The following is a 19,950-nucleotide window of genomic DNA, read 5'->3' on the forward strand; positions in this document are numbered from 1 at the left end:
GACTTATGTACTAAATGTTTGTTAATAGTTGGTTTCAGTGAATGCAGCAAAGCAGCAGCCCCATGCCTATACTGCCATTCTGTAATAAAGTATTCAATCAGTCAAAGTCAATGTCTGGCCTTGATAGATCTTGTCTTCTGATTGTGTTTTGCCTAATCTCTGTACAGATTCTGCTGACAGCAGAAACACTTTTTCTTTTACCGAATGGGTTCCCAGATTATTTTTATTATTATTATTTTTACCAACCTCTGACTGTGAAGCCAAGTTAAGGCACTTCATTAAAAGTTTAAAACACATTTGGACATTGGATATATAAGTCTAGGCATTATTTAAATAACCTTGACAGACCCTGTATGTTTGATTGATTGATTGATTGAAGAATTTATTAACAGTTTGCAGAATTACAGTACATTTCAAGCACAAACTCAATACAAAGGCTGTTAACTGTGAGTGGACGACCCAATTAAGCATTACACTTGTTTCCAATAGGGTCCACCATGTTCAAATCATCAAAACATTTAGAGACGTACAAATAGACACTTCTATAGACAGAACAGGAATTCATCATAAAGGAGGTAAAAAGGGAAAAGAAACATATACAGTGAGGGGAAAAAAGGGGTGGGCGGTGGAGGGGATTCACGTTCAGCTCCGTTAATTTGTTTGTTTTCCTTGGAGGAGCTGCGTTGGGTCCCCAAGTTGGCTCAGTGGCCATACCTTGAGTTGGCTGTGTGGCCGCGACCGTCTCTAGTGTTGTCAATTCCTTATGTACCGATTTGAACCGATTTAACAGCTGCAGCTTTGTGTGGTGCTACTATAGGAGAAAGTGCCGTTTGAGCATCATAGGCATTCTTCTTTCTGTGGTTTTCTGGTCCAGATTCCAGAAGCCACTCCAGTGGCCAACGCACTGGAGTGATTGGCCAATCGGCTCAGGGAAGGGGCGGGGATTATGGCTGTCATAGACACGTGTACAGGGAAGTAGGAACTGGAAGTAAATAACGACTGGACTTCTTTAGGTGCCTGTGGAGAAGTAAGTAACCACCCAGCTACCGTCTAATAAAGAGATAAAACGGGACAAAATAGTATCTAAACTCATGCATGTTCTGTGATCTTCGTAATGTTATACAGCTGTGTCTTAACGACTTTGAAGATAACGTTGGAGGGAATTTTGTAGTACAAGTTGAGCTTGTGGCAGTTGATATAGTTATAGCAGCCTTTACTGACAGACACTCATTCATTTACCAATAATTAAATACAGTTACCTGTGTACTTTGACCAAGACTGACAGATATTATGTTTTAATTGATTCTGACATTTGTGAATGAATTATCAGAATCGATAAACTAAATCTGTCCAATTAAGTAATGATGTGCGTGCGACACATGGGTACCCCTTTTTTTGACTGTTATAGTACTGTAATTGCCATAGCACAATTATTACTATTGTAATTATTGTTAAAGCCACCTCAAAAGTACTCGTTTTATTCCTGTGAAAGCAAAATGTCAGTGAACAACTCATACGTACACACTAGTAGTACCCCTACTAGTAGTACCCCTACTACTATCCCTTAATACATAACTTAGCATTCACTGTAGTGTGACACTACACAGTGAATGCTAAGTTATTTATTAAGTGGTATAGCTGTTGTACAAGTTGTACTTGTACTAACAGGTTGTGCTACATAACTGCAAATTACATGAGTGTCAAGTTCTTAATCACACAGGATATGGCACCGTTGGCACACACCTAGTTTGTGGCTTAACTCAATGGGTGTGTACTGCGTGCACTGCACACGTGTACATTTAGGAAAGCCAAGGTGCTTCATGTCTCATTTTTTACATGCCATCATGCTATTATTATTATTATTGCTCTAGCCACAAATAGACAAGTGCACTTTGAAGTAGATTAAACAAGATTATCGGTATTCAGAATGTGTCCTATCTATCTGTGTTTATGTTATCTCTGCATATTCTTTGTATGTGTAAATGTCTGTATTTGCCTTTTATATCTGTGTGTGTAACTGTGTATACATGTATATGCAGTAGAGAATAATTAATTGCTTTAATTAAGTGCTTGCAGCCTTGCACACTGAGGTCTCCATGCTTTATTGCAGGGGTTCTCAACGTTTTTGGCCGGGGACCCCCAGAAATGCTTTGGCAATGTCTCGGGACCCCCGCCCCGCCCCCTCCCGACCCCCAATATAAATTGACTGCTACAATAACCTTAAACCATTTTGGGCGGGAACCCCTTTTGGTGTTTTAAGCATTGTTATAATTTAGCTATTGAAAAATAGCAGATCTACAAGCTCATAGCGCGCCACCGAGTGGCGCGCTACGAGCTTGTAGGTCTGCTATTTTTGAAAAAAAGTGAAAATAAAATTTAAAAATATATATATATATATTTTTTAAATAATTTGGGGACCCCCTAAAATAATTTGTCGACCCCCCGAGGGGTCGCGACCCACGGGTTGAGAACCCCTGCTTTATTGCATCAAAAAAGCTGTGATGTTTCGAAAAGTCACCGGTGACCGCTTTTTATCCGCTTATCTTTTTTATGCAAATGTATGCAGGGTAGGCATTTAATGGATGCCTTTTGCCCCTCTCTGTTTGGCCTTCGTCTTCACAGACAACCTTCCATAGATGGAACAGGACGTGAACCGTTTTTGGTCAGAGAAGGACACATCCAACCGAACCCTTACAATAGTGTAGAATTGACAAAAGAGGAGAAAAATGGATGATGAAAAATAGTTGCATCTAAAGTAATCTGCCAGGTGCAAAGGCAACTCGGTCTACAGCATTTGTCAAATAATATTAGAAAGAGGCAAACAAAAATGTAATGCCTCAACTTCTACCAGTCCAAGTGCTTGCAGGGGGAGGTAACTTGCCCATTGGGCAAGTAAAGGTCATTTTCTACTTGCCCAAAGGTCATGCCCACTTGCCGGAAAAGTAAATCGTCCATAATACAATTATAGGTAAAAAAAATAATTACGGTTCAATTCAACACTTTTCAATTTAATTTTTTACTGGGGCTGTGCAATAAAAATATGCTATACCTAATTTTTTATGCTAATTATCTACATAGCTATGAAGAATATGACTGTGTGTTCACACTTGTTATTTTATATTTAAGTGTAGCATCAGTGATATTATAGGTAAACATATTATTTTACATTCCACACACCAGAAGACAGAGCGCTCTGACCACGTTCAGGTGTTTTGCCAGATATCCCGTGTTTATAGACGGTTGCGTCCCCTCTCAAACGAGCACTTTCCCGGTCGGGCAACTTGAAACCACACAGCATGTGACGCCATATTCAGAACATACACTCACAGGCACTAGTAATCATGCACACACGGTTGGGCCAACAATTACAGGTCATAGGGCATACAGAATTACAATTAAATCCTTTTCACTGTCAATTTGATTGTTACTAGTCTGACTAGTGACTCCGAGTATGAACTTTTGAACTCCTTTTCAGGAGTTTGTACAAATACTGGTAATTTGTAAATATCAACCATTTATTTATAGTACACAAAATGTATTCTCTGACATCCCTTAAACTCAACTAATTATTTTAGTGGACTTAATATATCATTGTTTTATTGGATGGCCTTGCTGCCCTTGCTGCCTTGCTGGATGGCCTTGCATCCAACCCTAACCCTAACCCCCCCCCCCCCCCCCCCCCCCCCCCCCCAAACAAAAAAAACAAAAAAAAAGATCCAGACCTGCATGTATGTCTTTTTTATGTGTCACTGTGTCTTAGTGAATCTTTCTCTCTTGTGTGTGGCGTGTCTCTGAAGTCTGAATATCTATATGTGTGCTCCCTTCCAGGTGAGCGAGGCACCATGCTGCCAGGCTACAGCCCAGTGACCCAGGCCCTTTTGGGAACTCTCTTTACTTGGGGCCTGACCGCTGCTGGGGCTGCCCTGGTTTTCATATTCCACAGTCGACAGGTAACTGGATGGGACTGGGTGTCACACAAGACTTAAGTCTCTAGGCATGCAATGATCTCAAAATGATTCGAAAACATGTAATGCATTGCAGTTTGCTATTCATTCATGATGCCACCGATTTCAGGTTCACCTGTGCGATAACTAAACAGTACATTAGAAAGTAGGAAACGTGAATGTCTGAGTAATCAGAACAAAATACACAGAAAATACATGTACACAAGATAACACCATTAAATTAACCTTGAAAAAAAAAGATTTGACACTCCCCCCCCCCTTCCCTCTTGTGTACCTCCCTGCTCTTTATCAGAAGCGCATTTTGGATGGAAGTTTGGGGTTTGCAGCTGGGGTGAGTTGACTTTGTGCACGCACGCACGCACGCACGCACGCACGCACGCACGCACGCACGCACGCACGCACGCGAGATGCCTTGGGTTTGCATCTAGTGTTGTTTTCACACACAGATCAAGAAAACAAGCACTCCTTTTTCAATCTTACTGGTTTTTCAATCATACTGTAACATATATACTGTTGAAGTAGGAGGAAATCTCTGCTGGGAGAGACTGTAAACTGTATCTACTGTAGTGTGACTCATTCTGTACCTTGTGGCATTTTTGTTAACTTCCTCCTTGTGTATCTGAGGGCCAGATGTCACAGAACTGAGGAAGCCTTCATATCGGGTTTGGGTTCCGGGTTTACAATTGTCTTTTTTTCAATTTGGCTTACAATTTATGTTAGACCTGTCTAGGGTTAGGGAAATAATGAGGAGGATGACAGCTTTCCAAAAAGATGGAACCACCTAAGCTGGCTCCTTTCCAGACGAAGAAACAGCAAATCTACTCCGAGTCTCTCTTGTGTGACTGAATTTCTCACCCTATCTCTAAGGGAGATGCCAGTCGAAGAAAACTCATCTCGGCCGCTTGTATTTGCGACCATATTCTTTCGGTCATGGCCCACACTTCGTGACCATACTGGTGAGCGTGGGAACGAAGATTGCTCGGTAGACACTGAGAGCTTTGCCTTCTGGCTCAGCTCTTCAACTGTGGGCCCTGGGAAATGAGCACCTCCATAAGCTCTCAATCCGAGTTGTTTGAAATACCCTAATCGTATTCTAGGCCAGTGGTGCTCCACAGATTATGATGCCCGGGCCGGCCTGTTGCCCACAGGTCCCGTGGGTTCTCCTGCGGGGAGGGGGACGGGTCAAGAGTTCAGACGCAATTATCGCGGATTCGCGGGGCAGGTCAACACACAAAATAACTAACTAAATTAATTAATAATAATAAAGCAAAAGCAAAAGGACTATTTTGTCCCGACTCCCCCTCCCTCTCTCCCCCTCTCCAGTCTATCTCCTCCTGGAATCATCTGAGCTTGAGTGTTTAATGTGTTTAATTTATAATAATTTAATTTGATCAATATTATGCACAGCTGCCTCTAATGATAGCCTGATATATACTGTAGCTGCATGTCAACATGTTGTAGTAGGCCACTCACTGTATGTATCTACGTTATTCTTAAATGTTCTCTCATGTAGCCTACACAAATATAAAGGACAGGAAAACTATTGTCCCCTGAATATATGGTTCTGTTCGCTCCCGTTCCCTAAATGCCTCAACTGATAGACTCTATCTGGTAGACTATCTGGTAGACTCTCTCGCTCTCTTCCCCCCTCTCCCTCTCATCATTTAATATATTCTATTGTTCAGTATATTAAAATATAGACTATATTTATTTGGTTATATTATTGTTTTGAGTAGCCTTGACAAAAATGACACCAGACTGTGCTTAATGTTTGATAAGAGTGGATAACGGTGAGACGGAGATGCGTTTCTTTTTACACAAAGGTGTACTCTGCAGGCCAACAAGGCCAGAGTACACCTTCGTGATGTCACTGATCACATGACCCCAAGGTCTAGACCTCCAGTTATAGGCTAAACAGAAGGGGGACGACGACCACTTTTTAAAATTATTTCCACACTCTAAGGTATATTAATGACATAGTTCAATGTTGAAAATGAGTGGTATTTCCCTTTAACTGTACAGTACCTCTCCGGTATCATTTACTGTATACCTGAATTTCCCTCCGGGGATCAATACAGGTTTATCTTTTTCATTTTCATCATCAGTAGCACTATAACATTTTCAATCATGGCCTTTGTCAATTGTCAGTACTTGTTAGTCTTCCCAGTGCAATCGCAATGATGTGTGGGAGGTTGCAGACTGTGACCCCACAACGAGGTGAAGCCAAGCTTACAGATTCTGTCGTCCTCACGTCGAAAATAAATAATGCTGTCTCAAGAATCAAATTCCAGACACGCAGGACACAGAGAGAGAATAATAGATGTGTATTATGTGTCTGATACACTGTCTGTCTGCCTTGAATAGTATATATAGAGGGTATGCGCGTGACATCGTCATCAAACCAGGAAGTTATGCAGGAACGCCTACTGAGTGGCAAAAACTACTTTCTGGCCTTGACAGCCCATACATCCACACAGAAAAGTCATATCTGATTGCATTAAACAACATTAAACGATGTTAAACTCACTTTTCCTGTTGCTTTGCCACTCGATTTGCCACTCGATGTGCCATTCACTTTAAAGGACAACTTTAGTTTTTTTCAACCAAGGTTCATGTTTTAGGTTGTTATTAGAGAAAGTAATAGATGAGTGTAAATTTTTCTTCATTTGCTGCTTTCTTTTGTTTTAGGGATTTTAGCTGTTTTTGACAGGGGGGCGGGGGCATTCGAACAAGGGGCTAAATATGATTTTTTTGACATTTTATAGCTATTTTTTTTATTATTATTTACTATAGTCCTACTAAACCCCAAGAAATTACATCTGGCCACAAAAGATCACGCAATCTACTGAATGTGTCAAACTGATATATTGAGCCTATATGACACAGTGTGGCTTCCCACCTGTAGGCCACCTTCACATTCAGTATAGATCCTGTGATCTTCTGTGGTCAGATGTAATTTCCTGGGGTCTATTAGGACTATAGTAAATAATACAAAAATAAATCGCCATAATATTTTGTAAACCAATACATATTTAGCCCCATGCTCGAATGCCCCTGCCCCCCTGTCAAAAACAGCTAAAATCCCTAAAACGAAAGAAAGCAGCAAATGAAAAACAATTAACACTCATCTTTTACTTTCTCTAATAACAACCTAAAACATGAGCCTTGGTTGAAAAAAACTAAAGTTGTCCTTTAAGCATGCGCATACTCTCTATTGTGTACATAACAAATAACCGGTTGTCTGAGGGGAGCCGAAGCAGGCCTTTTCCTTTACTGTGGCTTTACTGTGTGCATCTGCCGCTGCACACAAGGGCTTTTCTAATCAATGCAATCAATGGATTGTCATCTCAGTTCATAATTTACATTATTACTTTAGCACACTCACCCTCTTAAAGCATTTTGACCTGAGATCAGATTCTAAAAAATGTCTTCTACATCCTGACAGTTTTCTGAAAAAGCTATGTTTCTATGTCAGTGGTTCTTCGATTTTTCAAAAATAGCAGAACTGCTATTTTTCAATAGCTAAATTATAACATAATGTTTAAAACACCAGAAGGGGTTCCCGCCCAAAATTGGTTAAAGCATTAGGAGTAACTAATGAAGACTAAAAGAAGAGATGGTGAGCCTGTGGGGGTGGCAGAAAAGATTGAAGAGTGTGATGAGTAACAACACTTGATTCTTGAAAACAGCCCTAGCCATGTCTTGCCATTCAATTTGCATGTATAGTGATGACGTGTTTAGATGTCTTGAGTGAAGTGTATAATATTATAGAAAGATATGCAACCCCTCCGATTCGTGTCCGAGGCAAGTACAGTAGCTCAGTCGGTAGAGCCGAGAGCGCTCGCCGCTCGCCTTTTGGAAAACCAATATTCTGGTTTTAATCCCGGGCACCGTCAACTTAGCCTAGCTTGGTTTGGAAACATCGTTTCTAGTGTTTTGCAAGTTCTAGACAGTGTGCGGGACCCTTCTCTTTGTGTGCAATCAGAAAATAATAAAAAGCAGATTTTAACCCTGGAGGGAGTGGTGACAAAACATTTTATTCAAGGAAGTTAAACCATGGTTGACATGTTGTAACCTGAACTGCTGTGCCGCCTCTGGGCAACTGATTTTCCCTCACGGGATAATAAAGGTATCTATCTATCTATAGAGAGCACAATACTTAATAAAATAAAACATTCAGGAGCAGATAGAGTGACATGGATGGATAGCTGCAGAAAATGATAATCAGACGGTGGAGGATTGAAGCCAAGAATCAGTAGAAGTCTTTGAGACGTAGAATGACAGAGTAAGTAGATGAATTGGTCATAAAGGGAACATGGATTGGTCATAAGGGGAACATGGATTGTGTATACCAGTAGATGAATCCATCTACATGTGTACAGTATAGCGGGAAGTTGTGAATTGATGGAGCACGGGTGAGGGATAGGATGTGAGGAATGATGGATAGATAAATTAGTCATGGAGTCAGGAGATCGATGAGTGATATGAAGCAAACAACCAGAACCCCCACAAGGCCCAATTTACTACACAGCTTTTCTCAGGAGCGTTTGGCAAGAAGCCTGGAAGATCGTTTATAGGGAGTGGAGATGGAGAATCCGGCTGAGACGTAGAGTGATATTAGGAGGAGTTACCGCTCAATTTCTGAGATACATGCGGATTTCATTGTTGGTCAGTGACCAGTCATCTGTGTCATGTCTTCCTCTCCATCAAGTCCATCGATTCCACCCCTATCTTTTGCCAATGGTTGGCACCTGTTGTGTAGCGGCTACAAAGTGCCGGCTATTAAATTTGCTCTGCAATGAAGTGGAATATCTCAATCGCAATGAGGTGGAATACCTCACCCAGCGGGGGACTGATTATTCTGGAGCATGGGCACATACGCAGCTGTTTGCTCCAATCTCCAGCAGCTCTCATCTGTATGCAGACAGAGGAGAGAGAGCGCTCTGCGAAAACGACAACTGTGTGTCGTTGTAATGGAGCATGGGCAGTGTAATTTAGCCTTGATGACACTGTGAAGTCTCGACTCTATTTTCCGTATCTTGTCCAAGGATCGAGAGAAAGAAGAGATGATAATTATGTTTCATGCTGTGATATGGTTCTTTCAAGTGATGTTTCTTAATGTTTCTTTTTAATCGGACGTAAACCATTAACACGTTGTATAAACCAGTGGTTCTCAAACTCTTGAGTTTAATGTGAAGGACCCCCAGCCATGGCAAACAACCATGGCAACAGCTCTCCCAAACAAAGGGCGGAACCTTTCTAGTTTGAATATGGTATGCTAACTCTAAAACGCATGATAATAAAAAAGCAGCCAGAAGCCTAACTGCTCTGCCTGGCTGCCGCTATCCAGCCAGCCAGTTTACTTTAGAACGTACTGACTAACTGGCTTGGATTCATCGTTCATTCTCTGACTGTAAAGCAGAAAGGTCAATCCGATGCTGTTGCTGTCTAAAGTCACACCTGCTGTGGAGTAATGAAGGGAGCAAAGAGGAGAAACATAAGGCGCCGCTGCATGGGGCAACAGCCCTGTAATTGGCTGAGAGCATCGATGTCACTGACAGGCCTGCCAATAGGCTGGAGGCCCTGTTGAGAGCCCGTTTAATGAGTCCATCATGGTAGATCAAGAGGGAGACAACGGGATGTTCATGTGCAAGGGGGGGCTAGAGTTCGCAAGGAGCCAGAACCCCTCCCAAAAAAAAGAATACAAATAAATACGTAAACAAACAAACAATTGCATATTATATAAACTGTGGAGACTGAACACACCAGAACACTCAGGTTGTGGTAGAACTCGCCAGTACGGCTTTTTATTTATTCACAGGCCCGTGGGTATGGGCTGGTTGGGGTGCGAAATAATAAAGCAGCATGAAACAACAACGTAAATGTCCTCCCTTTTCCAAGGGGCTTCTAAACAGTCTTTCCTGCTGCTTAGGCGTATAATTCCGCCTGGCCTGAGACGGGTACTTCGTTCCCCGTCGTCCTATAGCCAGGCGGGGTTAATGTAAGGGTCACAGGTTTGATCGGGAGCGGGTTACCTGTGAGAGAGAGAGAAGCGAGCGTTAGCGCTGATCAGGACAGACATCACTTTATAAGTGTGGGTGTGTGAGTGCGTGCATGGGATTCGCTTACCGCCAGCATGGCCCGATCTATCCTGTCGGAGAGTCAGTGAGGAAGTGAGCGCAAGAGCAGCCTCGTCTGCACTTGAACTGTTTGTCTGGCCGCGCAGGTGGGCCTGATGAGTACCCTTGGCCTTGAGACAGCACATAGGCTGGAACGTAACAGGCCTCGATCAGCTGGCCCAGTGGTGGGCGTGGTCTTCTCGGCTGCTCTATGCTCCTTTCACACTGGCTCTCTCGGGTCCCACGCTTACCTGGCGGCTGGTTGCCTAGCGATATCCCACACACCCTCCCTCCAAGCTTGCCGTTGGCCGCGGAAGCTTCATCATCCTCATCCTCATCCTCATACCGTCTGGAGAGCGCGTCTGCGTGCGCTATATCCTTGCCGGGCCGGTGTTGTACGTCGAAGTTGTAATCTTGTAACTCGAGGAACCACCTGGTGACGCGGTCGTTTCTGTCTTTGTTTCGTGCCATCCACTTCAAGGGGGCGTGGTCGGTGATGACAATGAAACGTCTCCCCCACAGATAATAGCGTAGATGATGGATGGCCCATTTGACCGCGAGACATTCCTTCTCTACAGTGGCATAGTTTCGTTCGTGCGACAGTAGCTTCCGGCTGACGTACGTCACCGGGTGCTCTTCTCCGCCTATGACCTGCGATAGCACGGCTCCTATCCCCGTCCCCGAGGCATCGGTGTGGAGGACGAACGGTTTGCCAAAATTGGGGGCGACGAGAACGGGCTCCTCGCATATGGCAGCCTTTAGTGTGCAGAATGCCCGCTCTGCCTCGGGGTTCCATTTGATGTGGTGGGGGAGGCTCTTCTTGGTGAGGTCATAGAGCGGCGCTGCAAGAGTAGCAAAATCTTTAATAAATTTTTGATAATAGGCGATAAGCCCCATGAATGATTTCACCTGCTTTTTCGTAACAGGCCGTGGCCAGTCCTTCAGCCGCTCCACTTTCCTCTGCTGGGGTTTGACGCAGCCACGTCCCACCGTGAACCCCAGATAGTCCGTCTCCGTCAGGCCGACACGGCATTTCTTGGCGTTGGCCACCAGGCCGGCTTTACGCAGCGCACAGAGCACGGCTTCGAGGTGTTCCAGGTGCAACCGCCAGGTGGCGCTGTGGACCACGATGTCGTCCAAATAAGCTCCCGCGTACTCGCGGTGGGGCCTGAGGACGCGGTCCATTAGGCGCTGAAAGGTGGCGGGGGCGCCGTGGACACCGAATGGCAACACTGTATATTGAAATAGGCCGTCGGGTGTAGAGAAGGCTGTTTTGGGCTTGGCGCGTGCCGTGAGGGGAAGCTGCCAATACCCTTTTGTGAGGTCGAGGGTGCTAACGAACCGGGCGGGGCCAAGCCGTTCGATTAGCTCGTCTGCCCGAGCCATGGGATAGGCGTCAAAGGTTGAGATTTCATTTAACTTTCTGAAATCGTTGCAAAAACGGATAGAGCCGTCTGGCTTGGGCACTATTACTATGGGGCTGGCCCAGGGGCTGTACGATTCTTCAATCACGCCAAGTGCGAGCATTTGTTTCACCTCCTCTTTTATGGCTAGGCGGCGCGCTTCGGGGATGCGGTACGGCCTTTGACGCACGATTCTACCCGGGGTGGTTTCGATGTCGTGCTCAATCATATGCGTGCGCCCGGGCCGCTCTGAGAATACATCGCCGCAGCGGCTCAGCAACTCGTGCGTGTCCTGTCGTTGTGCCGGTGACAGGTCCTCTCCTATCGGGACGGGGGGGGGAGAGGAGAGGGTGGCAAGTGAGAGAGGAATAGGGGCGGCGCCCGGGGGATGCCACTTCTTTAGAATATTAACGTGGTATATTTGGTGTGCTTTCCGCCTGCCTGGCTGTTTCACTCGATAATTGACCGGGCCGATGCGTGTTTCCACCTCGTAGGGCCCCTGCCATTTAGCGAGAAACTTGCATTCAGATGACGGCACGAGGACGAGCACTTGCTCGCCCACCTGAAACTCTCTCACCCGTGCGCCTCGGTTGTAGACGCGCGCCTGGTCCCGTTGTGCGCGCTCCATATGCTCGCGCACCATGGGCCAGATTTTGCGAGCTCTCTCCTGTAGTTTATCGACGTGTTCTATGACGCTTCGGTGCGGGGAGGGCTGTGCTTCCCAGGCTTCCTTCGCAATGTCGAGCAGTCCCCGCGGCCTCCTCCCATATACCAGCTCAAAGGGGGAGAAGCCGGTGGAAGCCTGTGGGACCTCTCGGATGGAAAAAAGTACATAGGGAATTAGTTGGTCCCAGTCCTTCCCGTCTATATCGACAAGTTTCTTGAGCATTGCTTTCAGTGTCTTATTAAACCTCTCCACTAGGCCATCGGTCTCGGGATGGTATACGGAGGTGCGTATGCGCTTAACCTTAAGCCACTTATACAGTGCATTCAACATTCGAGCCATGAAACAGGTTCCCTGATCCGAAAGGATTTCCGCCGCTATTCCCGTCCGGCTAAACATCATTATGAGTTCATGGGCGACCGTTTTTGCAGAGGCAGTGCGGAGTGGGATGGCCTCGGGATACCGGGTGGCGTAATCCACAATGACCAATATGTAGCGGTGTCCTCTAGCGGACTTGGGAAGTGGTCCCACAATGTCCATAGCTATTCTCTCGAATGGGGTTTCAATAATGGGGAGCGGGACTAGTGGGTTCCTATACGCAGGGCGGGGGGCCGCTTTCTGGCACTCCGGGCAGCTCTGGCAAAAGTTTTCCACGGCTTTTTTAATTCCGGGCCAATAAAACCGTGCTAGAACCCGATCGTAGGTTTTCTGAACTGCGAGATGTGCGCCCAGCTGGTGTGTGTGAGCGAGATATAGCACCCGTGTGACATATTGTTTTGGCACGAGTAGTTGCTCTATCTCTTCATCCCGTTTATCCTTGGCCACCCGGTATAACAAGCCCGCTTTAACCATAAAGTGTGGTAATGTAAGTGCACTCACCCCGCTCTGTTTCTTTCCGTCGATGACGTCGACGCGCTGTCGCGCCATCTCCAAGTTTGGGTCGCTCCACTGCGCGGTGGCGAATTCCCCCCCCCTCGGGGAGGAGTGGAGCTCCGTGGTGGGGAACTCTGCGAAGGGGTCCGCGTCGGGTGGTCCCTGAGGTTCGGAGTCCTCTTCGGCGCCGGGGTCGTCCGCGCTGGGGCCGCTGTCACTTCTCGAAGCGTCAGATGGGGCGCCGAACGCTGGGCATGCGGTTCGCGGTCCCCGAGGTGGCCGTGTTCGGCGGCGGCGGCGGCGTGAGCGTCTCCCTGGTGGCCTCTCTACGCCGGGCCGCCAGTGCCGTTCGAACAGTGGGCAGTCATAGCCGATCAGCAGGGGGACCGGTAGGTTTGCCACGACGCCGGCTGTCACTATTGCGGTGCCTCGGGTGGTTTGGATGCGGACCTCGCTTACTGGGTAGTGGCGCTGGTCTCCGTGTACGCAGTTGACGGGCATGGTGGTCTCCCCGACAGGGCCGGCGTAATCCGCGTGGACTAGTGTCACGGCACTGCCTGAGTCCAGCAGGGCCTCTGTGTCCACGCCGTTTACTCTTACCGGCAGGTTGGTGTGGCCGCGGTGTCCTGTGCCCGTGTGCAGACAGGGTCTGTTGCCGTCGGTGCTGGCCGCGGAGGGCATCGTGACGTCCCGGTCGGGGCAGGACCAGGACAGGTGGTCAGCCTGGCCGCACACGTAGCAGCGGCGAGGTGAGGTCCCCCGGTTCCGAGGGCCCTGGTTCCGAGGACTCTTCTCCGGGGCGGTTGTGCGCTCGTTGCGCTCGTTCCGCTGGCGAGGTGGGGAGCGGCCTGTGGCTGGCGGCCTTCTTCGGTCGCGCCCTGTGCGCTCCTCCTGCTTGGGCTTCGAGGCCTCGCTCCGAGCACCTTTCATGATGTCTAGGGTTACTGTATAATTCTCGATGAGGTCCACCAGCTCGTCGACCGAGCCGGGGGCGACCTGAGCCACGTACTGTCGGGCCTCTGGCGGTAACACTCTTATGCACTTGTCTATCATTACTCTGTCCACGGCTGGTAGGTCGCCCGCCGTGGTTAGCCAACTGTGCGTCAATCGGCCGAGAGCCGCTATTTGCGCTCGGGGTGGCTGAGAGAGGTGGAAGGTCCAGCTGTGAAAGCGCTGTGCGCGCGCCGGCAGACTGAGGCCCTGGCGGGCTAGTATTGCCGTCTTCAGCCGCTGGTAGTTTTGGGAGTCGGCGAGGGACAAATCGCCCCACGCCCGCTGTGGTTCCCCCGTCAGAAACGGTGCCAGTATGCTGGCCCAGTCAGCCACTGGCCAGCGCTCTCGTGCTGCGGTGCGCTCGAACAACTCCATATATGTCTCGATGTCATCGTCCGCCGTGAGTTTGGTAAGCACCTCGGCTGGGTTGCGCGCGACGTTGGCCTCTCTGTGGAAGTGGCGCACCAGTTCGTGGACAGTAGTTTGTAGGTTGTTCTGGCTCTGGAGGAGCGCCTCGATTGCTGGATCTCTCTCCATCTTTTCTCGGGAGGCCGGTGTGGTTCAGTTTGTCCCACTATTCTCCACCAAGTGTGGAGACTGAACACACCAGAACACTCAGGTTGTGGTAGAACTCGCCAGTACGGCTTTTTATTTATTCACAGGCCCGTGGGTATGGGCTGGTTGGGGTGCGAAATAATAAAGCAGCATGAAACAACAACGTAAATGTCCTCCCTTTTCCAAGGGGCTTCTAAACAGTCTTTCCTGCTGCTTAGGCGTATAATTCCGCCTGGCCTGAGACGGGTACTTCGTTCCCCGTCGTCCTATAGCCAGGCGGGGTTAATGTAAGGGTCACAGGTTTGATCGGGAGCGGGTTACCTGTGAGAGAGAGAGAAGCGAGCGTTAGCGCTGATCAGGACAGACATCACTTTATAAGTGTGGGTGTGTGAGTGCGTGCATGGGATTCGCTTACCGCCAGCATGGCCCGATCTATCCTGTCGGAGAGTCAGTGAGGAAGTGAGCGCAAGAGCAGCCTCGTCTGCACTTGAACTGTTTGTCTGGCCGCGCAGGTGGGCCTGATGAGTACCCTTGGCCTTGAGACAGCACATAGGCTGGAACGTAACAGGCCTCGATCAGCTGGCCCAGTGGTGGGCGTGGTCTTCTCGGCTGCTCTATGCTCCTTTCACACTGGCTCTCTCGGGTCCCACGCTTACCTGGCGGCTGGTTGCCTAGCGATATCCCACAAAACCAAGAGTCCTACCCGAACTGACATATATTTTTGCCCCAGCTGAAGTACGGTAGTTTGATCCGGGCATAAATGTCATAATTTCCTTGGAAATGCATCATTGGTCCATTTTTTGTAAGTTTGCAACCCATTTTTTCACCCAGTGTCAATTATCTAATGTAATCCTGGGCACTACAGTTCCTCTGCCAACATAATATTCAAGTCATAAGATTCAAGTTTTAAGCTTAGCATTTGTAGTAGCATTTGAGAGTGAAGCTAGAGGCAAAAAATACATTCTATAGGGCCATTCACATCGAGCATAATGGGCCAGATTCATCAAGCAATATACACTCATATTTTGAGCATACCGTGATTTCCGACCATTTCTACATTACGTGTGGGATTCATCTTATTCTTTTTGGCCGTACAGTCCGCTCATTTTCACGTCGGCTCCGAGGGTGACCTCCCAAGGATCAAGGATTGCGTGTACTGTATGTATTTAGAATGCTTTAGTCTTCATGCTGAATCAATTAATTGTCCCCAAACCTCAAATAAGGTTTCAACATTTGTCAACATACTGTACATATATACTGTATATAAAAGAAAGAATGTGTCAAACAATGTATTGCTTGTAGCTTATGTTATGCATAATATAGACATGATGCAAATTCCACCGTTTGTATTTGCATTTCATTTGTAGGCTATCAGTTGCATTCAGAGCGGAATTATTAGGTCGCTCAGTGTGTTGACAGTCAACACGTCAAAGTTTCACATAATGATTAAAATAGACATAGATATTCACCTTCACCCATTTAGACCTGAACACTGATAAGTCATGACAATTTTCAGAAAAAAAACAGAATTATCTGTATTTGGCCGCGGACCCCCATCTGAAAATATGTTGAAAATATGTTGTTCCAGGGACCCCCCCTTTTATTAACTAAAGTTATTAAAGTTATTAACGTTCAGCAAGGAGTGAAGAATCTTGTGCCAAAAAAGCCAATCTACAAGTGGCTATGCGGTGCTTCCCGAACTGGTACCAACTCTTTTGTTTATATACTGTATGGCCCTCATTTATCATAGCGGCGTACGCCAAAATATGGGTGCACGCCGGAATTCCCGCAATTTCCGGCATTTATCATTTCCGCAAAACCTTGAACTTGAACGTGAGCCAGGACAAAAATCACATTAGGTCAGGAGCTGTCGTAGGCTTTGTCCTCAGCTGTTTTTCTGTCGTACACAAGCGGAGCAGCATTGTCTGAACTGCTGACATGCTGTCACAGGCATCTATAAACATATGTTTTCACTCCTAAAATGTGAAAAAAACTAATAATATATATGAAAAAATATATTTTGTAAAGGCATGTCATATGAAATTTGTAGGATATTTCCAAGTGTGCAAGCAATTAAAATCGCGCAATTAAAAGTTGGATTGGTCATAAGGGGAACAATGTTGCAATGTTGCATTCCCCCCCTCCCGGAATAGTTAACTTCCATGACATGGATCGAGAGGCATTTGCAGTGTTGCAGCTATAGTCAAGTCTACCAACCAACGGGTAGGCTATAGTGCAATCTACAGCCATGTCTTTCTCGAGTTACATCTCGTCGTTTTAAGGATAAACCCGACGTGTCGCTCGAATGCCAAATGTGCCGTGCCGGTGTGCCAGCGCAAGTGCAGGGGACCGCATCGGAGATAGGGAGGTTAACCCACCCAGCCAGGCCCACCATTGCCAGTGCCACATGAGGCTGGTTTAGGCTGCACATTCATATAATTGACAGTTGACAGCCCAGCCACTGCAGCGACTAGCAAGGTAATCTCAATAGATTGTCATACTGTAAACGTGCATGGTCACGGTGTCATGGACGGACCACAGTGATAGAGACAGGACAGGACTCACAGGAGAGGAGAGGAGGAAAACAGCAGCGTGTGTGCGCCTATTTGTTATTTAATTCATGGTTCACATGCAGGTTCAGGTTCAGGTTCAGTCAGCTGTTCAATTTGGGTGGGGTATTTAAAGATGGAGTGCCAGAATTTTTGTATTTTTCCAGTTTTTCATGTGTCTGAGGTGACAGTACTTCATTAGACACCATGGAGTTGTTGTTATGTGCAATGGTGTATTAACTTTATATTTAGGGTTTCTTCCTGGAGGCTAAACCCTTGACAGTCAAACGGGCCAGTGAAATAAACCGTAATATAGTGACACCACACTATCAGCCCCTCCCCTAACCCCTCCCCCTTTATCATACAACTACCGCTGTGGGTGCGGCTTCAGTTCAGGTGGATCACCACCCATCACCACCCACCAGGCAAACCAGGCATACTTAATGAACTGGTGGGCGTGTCCACATAAAAGTATGATTTTAACAGATACTGTACACTTTTTGGAAAAAGTTCTTCCCCCTTATATTGTAATAATACCTGATGATCATGTTTTAGGGTGGAAAAAAATCGTGGCACTCCATCTTTAAGCTCACCTGACTGCATGCTTTCTTCCTGCCTTCCTTCTGCATAATGGTTCCTGGTTGTTGTTATTTGATGTTTGCTCCCACCGCCACCCCAGCACCACCAGTGGGCTCTCTTTAATTTTGCCGAGCAGGGAGATGTATGTAGCAGAGCCGAACGCCAAGATAAAATAGTATATGCACTCTTGTGTATTCTCATTCTATAATACATATTGGTTAAAAGTTTAAAACTATTCATGAGTTGTCTGACTGAACTATAAAAATCGTTCTCAGAATTGCTTTCCTCAACAAAGTGAGTGCTTTTCATTTACACGCTTCACAATGAGCAAACTATAATTTCTACAAACAAACAACAATAATTATAAAAAGCAATTATACAAAGAGCGAACATATATCAGTAAAACGCACGCACACACACACACACACACACCGTTTTGTTCAATTTCACTTTGCTTAGTTTAACCGCATCACTGCCACCTGGTGGGCGCATGTGCCAACGCTTGACTGCCGACCCGGATCTACGACCCGGATCTACGACCCGGTTCTAGTGTGACTAGACCTGTATGTGCCCTTCGGCCACTGGCCTACTTGAGAACGATGCAACTTGGGAACCTAATAATACCCGTTTTCAACTTGTGATAGCACCCGTTTTATCTGTCTGTCCCTTTTGTGCCCATACTCTATATGGAGATCTCTGTAGTATGCAATACCCATTGTCATAGCACCCATTTTAACTGTCTGTCTGTGTCCCACATGGAGATCTCTGTATCTGTCTGTCATGGAGATCTCTGTATCTGTCTGTCTGCCTGTGTCTAAAGAGTGAAAACTGACTGTGAAAAGTGGTCAGAGCCTGATCAGAGCCTTTTGTGGACAACCGTGGGTCCGACCGACTCGATACCGGGCACTGCACTCCCTGTGGGGGTGTGGAACGTGTGTCGAATTTGAAGTCTGTGGGGCAAACGGTTCTCGAGTTACGTGCACTACAACCGTACACACACGCACGCAGACAGAGACGTAGCGCATTTATAGTTAGCTGCACATCCGTTTGTGGCGTCCATTTTAGATGCTGAATAATTAGCGTCAATGCTGGAGAGCTAAAATGAGGCCATCCTTGCTCTAGAAAGCGCCAATATCCAATTGGGATCACCTGACAATCAGAAAAGACCTTCGAACATTGCACGTTTTGTCAAAACCATGGAGAGCTCCGTAGATTTTGAGTTAGCTTTTTAGTCCGCCTGTATACAAGAAGTGAATGGCAGTGCGCGAAACCGGCCTAGGATCGCTGAAGAAGGAACGGCCAAGCAAAAAAACAAAATCAGCGATCCTGTTTGATATCAATAATAAAGCTTATATGACGGAACGTTCCACCAGAAGCGGTTGCCGGTTCTATATGGCGGAATGTTCCGTCACGAGCAGTTTTTGTGTTAAGACTAGTCATGCATGATCTTAGAGGCCTGGAGGTTTCGGTGCTCAGATAGTAAACTACAGGAAGGCCATTTAGACTCATTTGGCACAGAGAGACAGGAGTCTTATTTACCTTTTTAATCATTTTCACAATACGGGTATGGTTAGCCAGCATTGCATATCAAGAGAGGGTTGGCAACTTGGAATCAATTAATAAAATATGCATGATTCTGTTACTCACACATTTACTCAGACATTCCATTCCCCTCTTATCTGTGTGATTCCATTACGCAGAGCAGAATGGAATGGAATCCAGCTTGACTGCATATTCCGGCAACGGATGCATAATGTTCAGTTGAGTATATTATATATATATATATAGATATTATATATATATATATATATATATATATATATATATATATATATATATATATATATATATATATATATATATATATAGGATTTATTTTTTTAGCTTAAATTTGTTAAATTCAGTGCTCTCGTGAGCTGAATTAAACTAAAACTACTTTAGTGGCAGTCCTCTGCACCTATTCATTGCCTCTGGTCAGTTGCAGAGGAAAACTAGAAGCAGTGCCCCTCAGGGCACAGGTCTCCACCAGGATTAATATTTGGATCTTAATCTGAAGGACTAATATTAAAAAAGTGTTGCACATAAGTGGGCCTCCTGGTGGCGCTCGAAAAGGCAGAATTGAAAAATGCAGGCCAGACATTTTTCCTTGGCCTGTAGGGAATGTAGCCTGTAGGGAATGTAGCCTGTAGGGAATGTAGCCTGGCGCAGCCAGACTTAATCCGCCTCTATTGCATATGCATATGCCCCGAC

At 46.2% G+C, this 19,950-nt stretch overlaps 1 protein-coding gene across 2 annotated transcripts in view; it reads left to right on the forward strand.

Annotated features, from left to right (window-relative positions):
- The first annotated feature begins 899 nt into the window (after positions 1-899).
- The window catches only part of slc39a11 (solute carrier family 39, member 11), a 95,999-nt gene continuing 76,948 nt past the window's right edge, over positions 900-19,950 (forward strand). For both annotated transcript variants that reach the window (XM_079492833.1, XM_079492834.1), the window contains exons 1-3: positions 900-1,027; positions 3,829-3,950; positions 4,258-4,296. In XM_079492833.1, the coding sequence (XP_079348959.1) occupies positions 3,843-3,950; positions 4,258-4,296 (147 nt within the window). In that variant the 5' untranslated portion in view covers positions 900-1,027; positions 3,829-3,842. The remainder of the gene's footprint in view (positions 1,028-3,828; positions 3,951-4,257; positions 4,297-19,950) is intronic.

This window comes from Electrona antarctica, assembly GCF_951216825.1.
Source record: "Electrona antarctica genome assembly, chromosome: 22".
NCBI lineage: Eukaryota > Metazoa > Chordata > Actinopteri > Myctophiformes > Myctophidae > Electrona > Electrona antarctica.